We start from the raw sequence: 14,241 nt of genomic DNA on the forward strand, positions 1-14,241 counted from the left end.
ACTCGTAAAACACTAAAGCTACATAATCTTGTCTTAAAATTACATAAATTCCAATTAATGTATTCAAAATCTATATCTATATAATAATATTAAAAGGTAATTTGAGTACCTATTTGAGCGACACCTAATGGCACACAACGATGCCATGTGGGGAGCTAGGTAACGAATTCTCATCTAAAAACACCCTTCACTTTCAAATTTACTTTCTCTTTGACTTCTTCCAATACTTGCCTTTTCATTCTCCTTCTTAATCCACATTTATCCAAATTGGAGTTAAGCCTAAGATAAGGACTCGAACTATGATCCTTTTTACAGTTAAGGACTTGAACTATGAGAGTTTACAATTAAGGGACTATTTTTGACACCGTCAAAGACTTCCGTCAAAAGTTAATCTTTCCTTAAAAGATATGTGGGATCCATACTAAAGTTTACTTCTTTATTTTAATTTTTAATTTTTGTAATTGTTCATAAAAGATTAAAATCAAATAATTTTATAATTGGGTATGGTAATTTTTATTGACTAATCTGTTACTATAGTATTATATTTTCATGTTTGCATTAATTTTGTTAAATCTTTGTCGAAAAGGAAACCGAGGTTTGTGTTGGGAAATTAGCGTAATTCTTTCGCATGCAACGAAAATAGCGAATATATAAGTAAAGGGTAAAAGTAAAGAACTACGAGCAATAATAAAATGAGACGGTAATTAGGGTCAAAATTAGGGCAAAATAAACTCAATAGCCAAATTGACCGAAAACTCCACTATAATAATAACAGTTTGGAGAGCGGAAATAGATTAGACTTGATAATAAGATTCCTTAATGTTAATTTAATTAAAAACTCGGGTTTACGATATTCTACTAATTAAAACTCATAAGCGTTCTATTTAAAATTGATTGACAGTAATCATCAGTTATGCGTTGTATAAAACAATTGCCAAAAAGATATAACTATATACATCGTTAATGCAACCAATAAATAAAGTTGTTCCAATTTCAATTTTTTTTCCCCAAAGGAGTTTTAGTTACTTTTTATCCTCGTTAAACATTCAAAAACTCAATTTTCATCATCGTGTTAATTGACGATGTTAATCGACTCAACGAAGTTTACATACACATAAAAACTAAGAATAAATATAGATGCGTTAATCAAAATCAAGCAACACTAAATGTGATCATGGAGTTAAAAACTAACAATTGCATTTAATGTGGACCCCGCATGTTTCCCCTTAAGCTTTTGTTGAAGAATCGTTAAGGCCGTAAAGTTTAGTCCCTTAACGGTAAACTCTCATAGTTCGGTCCCTTAACCGTAAAAAAGATGATAGTTTAGGTCCTTATCTTAAGCTTAACTCATCTAAATTGCTATCCAAATTGCTTTATCACTTAATAAAAGCAGGTCATGTCAAAAGGCATCTTACTCTCTCTCTCTCTCTCTCTCTCTCTCTATATATATATATATATATATATATATATATATATATATATATAGAGAAGAGATCAACTAAGGTCCTTAGATATATTAAGTCCATAAGTCCTATTGTGAGCCATTGGATGGAGGGAGATGGATGGCCAAGATCAACCTCCAAAAGTGTGTTTATGGACTAATATCACTCATTCTCTCCTCCTTCACTAATCCTTCTAATTAATCACTAATTCACTATAACTTCTTTTCCTCTCATCCACTTCTCTCACATATCACACAACTCATCTTCTCTCTAAAACTCCAAAAAATAAAAACCCAAAAAATCCAAATAAATAAAAAACCCAAAACCCAAATAAATAAATAAAACCCAAAAAATCCAATTAAATCAAAAAACCCAAAAAATCCAATTAAATCAAAAAACCCAAATAAATCATTCATTCTTCTCTTCCTCATTCACCACCACCCACCAATATCCCACCCGACACCAACTCACCACCCACCACCGCCGCCACCGCACCGCCGCCACCTTTTTTTTTTCGTTTGGTGTTTATTTTCATGTTTTGAGTTGTTTTTTCCATTCATTTTTTGTTGTTGTCTTTTATTTTCTTTTATTTTGTTACTTCTCCTTTTTTATTCATTTTCTCAAATCTCTTCTTGTTATACTTTTTTTTAAGATTTCGGGTTTTAAATCTCGTTTTTTTTTATGAGATACTTTTTTTTCATCTAAGATCTACTAAAATATTTTTCATAAAATTTGTTGTTTTAATCTTAGCCATATAAAATTTTTTATAATTTGTTGATTTTAATCTTATAATTGACTAAAGTTATACAAAAATGGACTAAAGTTATACAAAAAAAGTATGAAGTTATACAAAAATTGACTAAAGTTATACAAAGAATGGACTAAAGTTATACAAAAATGGACTAAAGTTATACAAAAATGGTCTAAAGTTATACAAATATGGACTAAAGTTATACAAAAATGAACCAAAGTTATACAAAAATGAACCAAAGTTATACAAAAATGAACCAAAGTTATACAGAAATAGACTAAAGTTATACAAATATAGATTAAAGTTATACAAATATGGGCTAAAGTTATACAAATAAGGACTAAAGTTATACAAAAATGGACCAAAGTTATACAAAAATGAACCAAAGTTATACAAAAATGGACTAAAGTTATACAAACATGAACCAAAGTTATACAAACATGAACCAAAGTTATACAAAAAAAGACCAGAGTTATACAAAAATGCACCAAAGTTATACAAAAAATTGGACTAAAGTTATACGAAAATGAACCAAAGTTATACAAAAATGAACCAAAGTTATACAAAAATGAACCAAAGTTATACAAAAATGGACTAACTTTAGTCCATTTTTATATAACTTTGGTTCATTTTTGTATAACTTTGGTTCATTTTTGTATAACTTTAGTCCAATTTTTGTATAACTTTAGTCCAATTTTTTGTATAACTTTAGTCCATTTTTTGTATAACTTTGGTGCATTTTTGTATAACTCTGATCTATTTTTGTATAACTTTGGTTCATTTTTGTATAACTTTGGTTCATTTTTGTATAACTTTAGTCCAATTTTTTGTATAACTTTAGCCCATTTTTGTATGACTTTAGTCCATTTTTGTATAACTTTAGTCCATTTTTGTATAACTTTAGTCATTCATATGTATAACTTTTGTCTATTTTTGTATAACTTTAGTCCATATTTGTATAACTTTAGTCAATTTTTGTATAACTCTAGTCCTTATTTGTATAACTTTAGTCATTCATATGTATAACTTTAGTCCAAAATCCAACTTTAATCCAACAAACTTATAACTGTTGTCCAAATGTATAACTTTAGTCCAAAATTGTATAACTTTAGTCCAAAAATTGTATAACTTTAGTCCAAAAATAAAAAACCAACAAAACTGAAAAAATAAAAACCAAATCTCGCCAATACTAGATCTAAAATAAAAAAACCCGCCAATCTAACAAAAAAAACCCGTCTAAGAAAAAAACCAAATAACTAAAAAAACCAAATAACAATGAAATACAATACAATAACAATAATTGTGTAACTCTAATTTATACAATTTATAACTTTAATCCTTATTTGTATAACTTCAGTCCATATTCGTATAACTTGAGTCCATATTCGTATAACTTTAGTCAATTTTTGTATAACTTTAGTCCATTTTTGTACAACTTTAGTCAATTTTTGTATAACTCTAGTCCTTATTTGTATAACTTTAGTCCATATTTGTATAACTTTAGTCCATTTTTGTATAACTTTAGTCCAAAATTGTAAAAAAAAGTGATGAAAGTAGAGAAAAATAAAACTAGATCTGAAAACTAATAATAAAAAAATAACCAAATAACAATAACAAAAAAAAACCCATAATAACAAAAACAAAAAAAAAACCCATAATAACAAAAACCCGTTCATTTAACAAAAAAACTCGTAAATCTAACAAAAATACCAAATATAAAAAAAAAACCAAATAACAATAACAATAACAAAAAAAAATAACAAAATCATGATTCATCAAAAAAAATTAACAATGAAAAATTTATATGTCGTGTGTATAACTTTAATGCACGCAGTGTATAACTTTAATAGACAATATGTATAACTTTAGTCCAAAATTTGTGTAACTCTAATTTATACAATTTATAACTTTAGAGGTTAATACTATGAATGAGCCATGACAATAACAAATTATATACATAAATAAAAAAGGTAAATCTGAAAAAAAAAATCAAATAACAATAACAACCAAATAACAAAATAAAAAAAATATAACAAAAACAAAGATCTGAATCTGAAAACAAAAACAAAAATAACAAAAACCAAAATAACAAAAATAACCTAATAAAAAAATGAAGAACAAAAAAATGAAGAACACAAAACAAAAAAGAAAAAGTGACGCTATGAACAAAAAAACCAAAAACAAAAAAACAAAAAAACAAAAAAAAAAAAAACCAAAACAAAAAACAGGCGGCAGGAATGTGACGCGTGAAGGGCTGGTTGTGGGGTGGTGAAGGGCTGGTTGTGTCGGGGTGGTAAGGGCGGCAGGGAGGATGGTTGTGGGGAGGACGGAGAAAGGAGCAGGGGAGGAGGATGGCGGCTGAATCTAGGGGTGGCGGTCGTGCGAGGAGGCGGCGGTCGTGCGAGGGGGGTGGCCGTCGTGCAGGCGTGCATGGGGCAGCAGGTCTGGTGCTGGGGGTCGGGTGTGGTGGTGGTTGTCTGGTGGTGTGGTGGTGGGTCGGGTGTGGTGGTGGTAATTGTATTTTATTGTTTTTTGGGTTTTTTTTTTGTTGATGAACAAATGAATATTTGTTTGGTTTTTGGTTTTTTTTGTTTTAGTTTATTTTGGTTTGGTTTTTTTTTGAGAGAATGAGAGAGAAAGAGTGAATGTGAGAAATGAGAGAGGATGAGTGAATGAGGAAGTGAGTTGGGAGATTAGAATGATGGTAGAGTTATACAAAATTAGGTGGAGTTATACACAATTAGGGAGGGAGATTAGGGAGGTTCATTTGTGACCCTTGAATGAGATGTAATCTCATCCCTCCATCCCTTCCATCCAAAGGCCCTTATAAGGACTTAGGGACTCATATGATATGAGGACCTTATAAGAACCCTTCTCTCTCTCTCTCTCTCTCTCTCTCTATATATATATATATATATATATATATATATAGGAAGGATCAACTAAGGCCACTTATATATTTGAGTCCATAAGTCCTTCTAAGGGTCATTGGATCAAGGCAATGGAACGCTAGGATTTGATGTCAATATGTGGCTACAAATTAATCCCTCCACCTTTTCTCTAATTAACTCATCAATTCAATAAAACAACCTCACTAATCATTCATCATCTCATTATCACAATTCCTCCTCCTCTCTCTATATGTCACTTTTCTCTCTTCTCTAAAAAAAACCCCAAAATCCCAAAAAACCAAAACCCAAATAAATCACTCACTCCTCTCATCTTCATTCACCACCACCCACCACCACCCCACCCGACACCAACTAACCACCCACCACCCCCGCCGCCGCCACCCCAACGACGCCGCCCCACCGCCGCTGACTCGGTTTTTTTTTTTTTTTTCAACTCGGTTTTTTTTTTTTTCGTTTTGTGTTAATTTGTATGTTTTGAGTTGTTTTTTCCATTCATTATTTTTTTTGTCTTTTATTTTATTTTAGTTGTCTTTTATTTTGTTAGTTCTCATTTTTTATTCATTTTCTTAAATCTCTTCTTGTTATACGTTTTTTTTAAGATTTCGTGTTTTAAATCTCGTTTTTTTTTGTGAGATACTTTTTTTTCATCTAAGACAAAAATGGACTAAAGTTATACAAAAATAAACCAAAGTTATACAAAAATAGACCAAAGTTATACAAAAATTGGACTAAAGTTATACAAAAAATTGGACTAAAGTTATACAAAAATGAACCAAAGTTATACAAAAATGAACCAATGTTATACAAAAATGGACTAAAGTTATACAAAAAATTGGATTAAAGTTATACAAATATGGGCTAAAGTTATACAAATAAGGACTAAAGTTATACAAAAATGGACCAAAGTTATACAAAAATGAACCAAAGTTATACAAAAATGGACTAAAGTTATACAAACATGAACCAAAGTTATACAAAAATAGACCAAAGTTATACAAAAAAAGACTAAAGTTATACAAAAATTGGACTAAAGTTATACAAAAAATTGAACTAAAGTTATACAAAAATAAACCAAAGTTATACAAAAATGCAAAAATGAACCAAAGTTATACAAAAATGAACCAAAGTTATACAAAAATGGACTAAAGTTATACAAATATGGATTAAAGTTATACAAATATGGACTAACTTTAGTCCATTTTTGTATAACTTTGGTTCATTTTTGTATAACTTTGGTTCATTTTTGTATAACTTTGGTTCATTTTTGTATAACTTTAGTCCAATTTTTTGTATAACTTTAGTCCATTTTTTGTATAACTTTGGTTCATTTTTGTATAACTTTGGTCTATTTTTGTATAACTTTGGTTCATTTTTGTATAACTTTGGTTCATTTTTGTATAACTTTAGTCCAATTTTTTGTATAACTTTAATCCATTTTTGTATAACTTTGGTTCATTTTTGTATAACTTTGGTTCATTTTTGTATAACTTTAGTCCAATTTTTGTATAACTTTAGTCCAATTTTTTGTATAACTTTGGTCCATTTTTTGTATAAATTTGGTTCATTTTTGTATTACTTTGGTCTATTTTTGTATAACTTTGGTTCATTTTTGTATAACTTTGGTTCATTTTTGTATAACTTTAGTCCATTTTTTTGTATAACTTTAGTCCATTTTTTGTATAACTTTGGTTCATTTTTGTATAACTTTGGTTCATTTTTGTATAACTTTGGTTCATTTTTGTATAACTTTAGTCCAATTTTTGTATAACTTTGGTCTTTTTTTGTATAACTTTGGTCTATTTTTGTTAACTTTAGTCCATTTTTGTATAACTTTAGTCCATATTTGTATAACTTTAATCCATATTTGTATAACTTTAGTCCATTTTTGTATAACTTTGGTCCATTTTTGTATAACTTTGGTTCATTTTTGTATAACTTTAGTCTAATTTTTTGTATAACTTTAATCCTTATTTGTATATCTTCAGTCATTTTGTGTAACTTTAGTACAAAACCGTATAACTTTAGTCCAAAATCGTATAACTTTAGTACAACAAACGTATAAATTAATTGGAGTTTTATACAAAAACAAAAACAAGTCAAAAATTAACCAAAATAGAAAACAACCCTTAACTAAAAAACAAAAAAAAAACAGAAGAACAAAAAAAGAAAAACCAAAAACAATAACAAAAACCAAAAAAATGAAAATAAACCAAAAAGCCAATAACCACATGGACTGAAAAAAAAGGAGAAAGGAAGAGGGAGGGAGTGCGTACAGAAGAACAAAAAAAGAACAATCACATAAAAACAAATTAAAATCAAACGAAAATTAAAAAAAAAAAAAGGACGAAAAAAAGGAGAAAGGAAGAGCAGGGAGGGAGAAAGGAAAAAGGAGAAAGGGAGATCAGCAACGACACACGACGCTAACAACCACGACAAAATTTAAAAAAGAAAAACCAATAACAAACAGAGCAGCAACCACCACCACCACCAGGACGCCCCACGACGCCAACAACCACGGCGACAACAACCAATAACAAACAGATCTGAAAAAAAAAAAAGACATAAAAAGAGGTGGTGGCAGTCGCGGCAAGGAGGAGAGGAGTAGGGAGGCGGAATAAGGACGGGGGTGTCGAGGCCGACGTGGATGGATTGTCGGGGAGGCGGCGATGGTGGCAGAGGAGTGGAGCCGCGACATGGCAGAGGAGGGAGGGTGTTGCGGTAGTGGGTGTTGAGGAGGTTATGAGGACGGCGGTAGTGCGGTGGCGGCGTGGGGCTGGGAGTTGGTGGTAGTGGTGGTGGCGCGGTAACCGTGAGGATGAGAGTGTTTTTTTTTTTTGGTTTTTTTTGGTTGGTAATTTTAGAGAGAAATGAGATATAGAGAGAGAGTAGGTGGGTGGGATAATGAGAGGAGGTTAGGATAGGCTGAGTGTTTAAGAGAGTTTGAGTGATTAAGGAAGATAATTAGCTGAGATGAAATTGTAGCTTTTCATTTAGATACAATCTCATCCCTCCATCCCTTCCATCCAAGGGTTCTTATAAGGACTTAGGGCCTTATATGGTATCAAGGCCTTATAAGAACCCTTCTCTCTCTCTCTCTCTCTCTCTCTCTCTCTCTCTCTATATATATATATATATATATATATATATATATATATATATATATATATATATATATATATATATATATATATATATAGGAATGGGATCATGTGAGTATTACTTATATATTTGAGGATTGAGGATTAATACTATGATAGGTATTTAGGGTGGAAACAAGCAAGAGCAAATTTGTAATTTAACGCGTGCCTATATAAACTGCTTTTCCCAGCCAAAATCGTTATTTCCTCCTTTTTCTTCTTCTCCCTTTAACTTCTCTCTCTACTGTAGCTTCTTCTTCCATTGTTGAGCTGGAAAACCCTAGAATTTAGGCGTGATCTCGGTTTTTCGTCCTCATTCTTCACAATTATCATATTATTCCAATTAGTTCGTTTGCTCAGGTACGTAATTGGCGTTTTTCGTCCCTAAGTTTCGAATTCCTTGTCATCTTACTCTGTTTGTTCTTCTCTCGTTTCTATAATTTGAATTTCATCTTGGTTTAGTTGTTATTTTCAATTTAATTTTGTGTTTCCTAAAATTCGGTACGTTTTTGTTTTATTTTCAGGTTTTGCTGCTCATTCTTCACAATTATCATATTATTCCAATTAGTTCGTTTGTTCAGGTACGTAATTGGCGTTTTTCGTCCCTATGTTTCGAATTCGTTGTCATCTTACTCTGTTTGTTCTTCTTTCGTTTCTATGCTTTGAATTTCATCTTGCTTTATTTGTTATTTTCAATTTACTTTTGTGTTTCCTAAAATTCGGTACGTTTTTGTTTGATTTCTAGGTTTTCCTGCTCAAATCTCTGCGTATTCAATCATCATTGTGATATCTGGTATGTTATTCTTCTTAATTTTGTACTTTCAGCGTATTCTCAAATCTCTGCATATTCTCTCTTTATTTTGTACTTTCAGCTTTCAATCACATGTTCTTTATACTTTTTGTAAATATTCTCTATTACTAGTCGTCTTTATTTCTATTCGTATAATTTTTGTACCTATAAATATTTTCTGTTCATTTACGTTCTTATTTTGTACCTTACAGCAAGTGTGTTTTTGTTTTGCTCAATATGTGATATTGTTTTCTACAACTAGTGATATTGTTTATGTTGATATGTACCATTGTATATTCACCTTTGTGATATTGTTTTTCAACTTCATGTGCGATATTGTTCCAGAATACGTGATATTGTTTTCCAGGATATGTGATATTGTTCAGCCACTTGTGTGATATTGTTCCTGCAACATTCCTTTGTGATATTGTTTTCCATCTTCATGTATGATATTTTTCCCAAATAACGTGATATTTTTTTCCTGGATATGTGAAATTGTTCAGCCACTTGTGTGATATTGATTTCGTCCATATCTTTAAGACTTTTTCTTGTTATTTTACATTTTACTTATCTTGCCATATCCTACAAGTAATGTAACTTCTTCTTCCTGTAATGATATTCATGTCTCTGCCATTACCTCTAAAGATAGTAATGATATTGTTGAGTTTTGAATTACTTCTCCTGTTCTCATTGAACCACCTGATGCATCTAGCTCGACTCCACATGTTGAACAACATTCTGTTCCTTCTCGTGAGCATCAACTACTTTTGGACTCCACACCTGGTGGTAGTGAATTGTAGACAAGGAATGTTGGAGCTGAGTTTAAACCTCATATTGGCCAGTTGTTTGGGACGTTGGAAGAAGCTATTAGTTTTTATGATGTGTATGCAGAAGCATGTGGTTTTGAACCTAGGAAGTCTTCCCAAAAAAGGTCTGTTTCTGGTGATGTGAAGTATAAATTTGTTGTTTGCAACCGTGAAGGTTTTAGAGATCTTAAGAGGAAGGCTAATGTTTTAGATAGTGGAAAGGAGCAGGCAACTCCCAGGACTTTTGATATTAGGAACACTAAATTAACTAGGATTGGTTGTACTTCTATGATTGAGTTTCGCTATAATGGGGATGGTTATGTTGTTTTTCAGTTTCGTGAGTGGCATAATCACCGTCTTTGTTCACTTAGAAATCAACAGTTTCAAAAAAAAAACACAGGCACCTCCATCTTTACCATAAAAAGACAATTATTGATCATTCAAGGGTTATTCAAGGCCCAACAAGGGCATTTAGAAATGTCAAGGAATATGTAGATGGCTATGAGAATGTTGGAGCTCAACTGGTTGATTTTAAGAATTTTGGAAGGGATATCAAATGTTTCATAGGAGACCGGGATGCTCAACTGTTTGTTAACTATTTTGAGGATAAACGTGATACCACTGAAGGTTTTTACTTTGCTTATGAGGTGGATTCTGGGAAATGTTTGGTTCGTACGTTTTGGTGTGATGCAGAGTCTCGTAGAAACTATGCTTTGTTTGGTGATTACATCACTTACGATCCAACTTACAGTACGAATAAGTATTGTATGCTTTTCACTCCTTTTACTGGTGTAGACCACCACAAAAGGTCAGTTACTTTTGCTTCTGCCTTGCTATTTCATGAGGATGAAGATTCGTTCACGTGGGTCTTTCAAAAGTTCCTTGATGCTATGGGACAGCGAGAACCACACTGTATAATAACTAATCAGTGTGCTGGAATAAAGCTGGGTTTGCGTGCTGTCTTCAAACATGTTAGGCGCAGATATTGCATGTGGCATATCATGCAAAAGCTTACTGATAAGGTTGGGCCTGCAATATCCAAAGAGACTGATTTTGTCAGCCGTTTGAATGAGATTGTTTGGGATGCTGAGTTAGAACCTCTTGAATTTGAAGGAGAGTGGTGTCAGTTGGTCAATGAGCATAATCTTGAAGGTAATTCCTGGTTGTCAACCATGTTTAGAAAAAGGAGAAAATGGATCCCAGCTTATTTTCGTGATGTTCCTATGGGTTGTCTATTACGAACAACTCAACGTTCTAAGAGTCAGAATAAGTTTTTCAAGCGTTTTGAAAATGCACATGGTACACTTGTTAAATTCTTGATGCGGTTTCAAAGCGCCATTGATGTACAGCGCCATACTCAAAAACAGCTTGATAGAGACGATGATTGTACTCTTCCACAATTAGCAACTTCTCTTAAGTTGGAAGCTCATGCTTCCAAAGTTTGTACAAATTCTGCTTTCGCATATTTTCAAGTAGAAGCTTCTGCTTCTATTTGTTCCCTTAGTGTTGGTGGCTTTACACCATCTGCAAACGGTATAGAGTTAATTGGTATTGTTGATGCCAGAACGCAAAAGACCTACCAAGTTGTCTACAATTCTCTAACCAATGACGCTGAATGTTCTTGCAAGTTGTTCAAGAGGAAGGGTATTATTTGTAGACATGTTATCTGGGTTTAGTCTGGAAAACAAGTACACAGTTTGCCCGATAAATACATTCTTATGCGGTGGACCAAGAATGCACAAAAGATCCCTCTTTACGGTCCACATGGTGAGTTAATTGAGGATTTTGATGCCACTGATTTAAGAAAGATGGAAATGTACAAGTTATGGTCAGAGTTCTACGCGACCATTAGTGTGCTCAAGAATGTGTCTACGAAGGACATCACTGATCTTGTTGACACACTTAAACAATTTAGGGTGAAACTCAATCCACAATCAGAGTCAATGACCAAAGAGCAGGAGTTGGGGATGCTTCTTGGGTGCAGTTCCTCAACTGAGGTGAGGATTCTACCACCTTGTCAGGCAAAGAACAAGGGTAGCGGGAAGAGAATGATCTCCAAAAAGCAACAATGCATAGCTAAAGCGGAGAAGACTAAAAGGCTTTGCCGTAATTGCAAACAAATGGCTCACCATGATAAACGTAACTGTTTTAATGCTTTTGTACCTGATGCCGACAATAAGGTATTGTGGACAAGGCCCTCAGGAACTGCGTCCGCGGGATCCACACTAGGCATAATCGACTCGAGGTTCTTTCGAATCGAATTAAGACAAATTAGAGTCGCCACCAAGTTTTATGGGAACTTGGAACCGTTCAAGTCAACTTTACACCTTTCATCGAAAAGCATAAAGCCAATCGACTACGAGTGATTAAAGATAAAGACTTGTACCCTATATCACTCGATTAGAATGACTCTCGTAATCCAATGGTATTTAGACGGATCCACAAACCATAGATCTTGAGTAAGGGGTGAGGGTACATGTTAGGAAGCCCATAAGGACACCTAACCCCGCCCGTCAATAACGGACTCTACTAAGTCAAGTATCGGATTTCAAACAAGGTCATAGCTACTACGATATATGATATGCAAACATCGTTTTCAAAACCCTAACATGTGAAGTTTCTATGTCGATTTAGATGCAACTAAACTAACTTTGTCAAAGTTGTAATTTAGCATGTGGGTTGATTGATCTAACAACATATAAACGAAACAAACAAGGCTTGATGGGAATGGGGGAGCCGTTGGGATCTACCCTATTACAACCCAGGCATTTCATGCCGACACAACGAGGAATTAAAGATACAACTCGATCTAAATACAATCGCTATATACAACACCGTACATGACACATTACACGGCCATTCGACCTAGAAAAACGTGCACAAAGGGGTGGCCCATGGCTCACATGACTCACGGCCTTGCGTCACTCCTCGTAATGTGTGCTTTCACTTAATCTTATCGAATTAGACATTGGGTCACACACCAAAGCATGCATTAGCATAAATCGGGCCATGTTGCTTTAAACAACATGCAATTTACTACGCTCCTACATGCATTGGGGCACAACCATCTAACCAAACAAGACTAAGGTTTTGAAAGAGGTTTTGACTCAATAAAAGAAAGCTAACTCGAAAATTACAACTCGATAACAAACGATAAATTACAAGCGACAAAACAAATAAAGAACGAACGTTGCAAAACAAACGAAACAAGAAAAAACCAAAGGACACGGCCAAGCCTCACGGCCTAAAGCCACGTCCAACCCTAAGTCCTAGGTCGGGTTCATTAGTTAGATCGATTGATTGCGAAACAAGTTCGAAAGCGGGCTAGAAAACAAGTTAGAAACGACGTTGATCGATTTGAAAAGATACCTTGCAAACGCGCATTCTACACAGCCTAAAGGGGTCAAATCAGGTCAAGTTCGTTAATTAAATTAACTCATCGAGTGTTAATAAGAAGGTGCTAATCACGCACTCTTATACTAGCGAGAAATTAGGTGAAAGAGAGAGATGCATTCAATTAAGTTACAGAATTGTTAATCGGTTTTAAAAGCTATGTCGACGCACCCTAAAGTGTCTAATTAGGTTATTAAATTGATATTATGTCATCTAAATGAGTTATATGTTAACAATCAGAGGTCATACTAACATGTGACGGGTCCTAAGGTGGGTCGAATCACACGAGAGAAGAGAGGGGTCAAAAGCGAAGAGCGAAGTCAGAATTCGTTTTATTAATGCCCTACCTTGAACACGAGGATATGTAAATGAGACGGGGGTGTACGACCGACTGATGTAGCGGTTTCTTTCCCATCTCAAGTCAACGCGGGTGTTCATGGTGGTACTTTAACTCATACTCGGACTAAACTAGTTTCATAGTTAATTAGAACAATCGATAAACAAAAAAACGATAAACAAACAAAAACAAACTATAAAAAACAAACATAAAAAACGAAATAAAAGGGAGAAAGAAGAGGATTTGATGCACCCTCAACCTACATGTATCGTTGACACCGTCTTGGGTCGTAATCGATGGTAGATTTTATCTCGAGAGGCCGTCGTCGACGAAGAAACAAAGCAAACAACACGTTTTTATCGAATCTGGACAGCAACTTTCAAACAGCGATTTCTCTCTCGTTTCACGATGAAAATTCGATTTAAAAGATGTTTTGAAAACTAGAAAGAGAGGAGAACAGAGATCTTATAACAATCCCTGCTTGTTTTGAGTTATAGGGCACGAAAAACGAGCACAAACAGAACTAGACAGACAGGAAAAGCCGCGAAAACAGAGTGTATAACACTCTGTTTTTCGAGGGAATTCGTGTACTCTCAAGGGCAATTTGGCTCGTAAATCTTTGTCTAATATGTAGATGGATGTTGTGTGGTTAATTTGGAACAAGAAACTCGAA

At 33.5% G+C, this 14,241-nt stretch overlaps 1 protein-coding gene across 1 annotated transcript; it reads left to right on the forward strand.

Moving 5' to 3' along the window:
- Positions 1–4,544: 4,544 nt before the first annotated feature.
- Positions 4,545–11,514, forward strand: LOC141607707 (protein FAR1-RELATED SEQUENCE 5-like). Its single transcript, XM_074427060.1, has 4 exons — positions 4,545–4,640; positions 8,767–8,823; positions 9,833–10,182; positions 10,284–11,514. The coding sequence occupies exons 1-4, from the start codon at positions 4,545–4,547 to the stop codon at positions 11,512–11,514; spliced, it is 1,734 nt and encodes a 577-aa protein (XP_074283161.1).
- The last annotated feature ends 2,727 nt before the right edge of the window (positions 11,515–14,241 follow it).

Source organism: Silene latifolia, chromosome 10 (assembly GCF_048544455.1).
Source record: "Silene latifolia isolate original U9 population chromosome 10, ASM4854445v1, whole genome shotgun sequence".
NCBI classification, from domain to species: Eukaryota; Viridiplantae; Streptophyta; class Magnoliopsida; order Caryophyllales; family Caryophyllaceae; genus Silene; species Silene latifolia.

What these genes read in the sequence shown, in the direction of transcription:
- LOC141607707 (XM_074427060.1), top strand. Translation starts at nt 4,545, where the DNA reads ATGGCGGCTGAATCTAGGGGTGGCGGTCGTGCGAGGAGGCGGCGGTCG. An exon ending in TGCATGGGGCAGCAGGTCTG is followed by an intron (nt 4,641 to 8,766) that starts GTGCTGGGGGTC and finishes TTTTATTTTCAG; the next exon opens with GTTTTGCTGCTCATTCTTCA. An exon ending in GTTTTTCAGTTTCGTGAGTG is followed by an intron (nt 10,183 to 10,283) that starts GCATAATCACCG and finishes TGATCATTCAAG; the next exon opens with GGTTATTCAAGGCCCAACAA.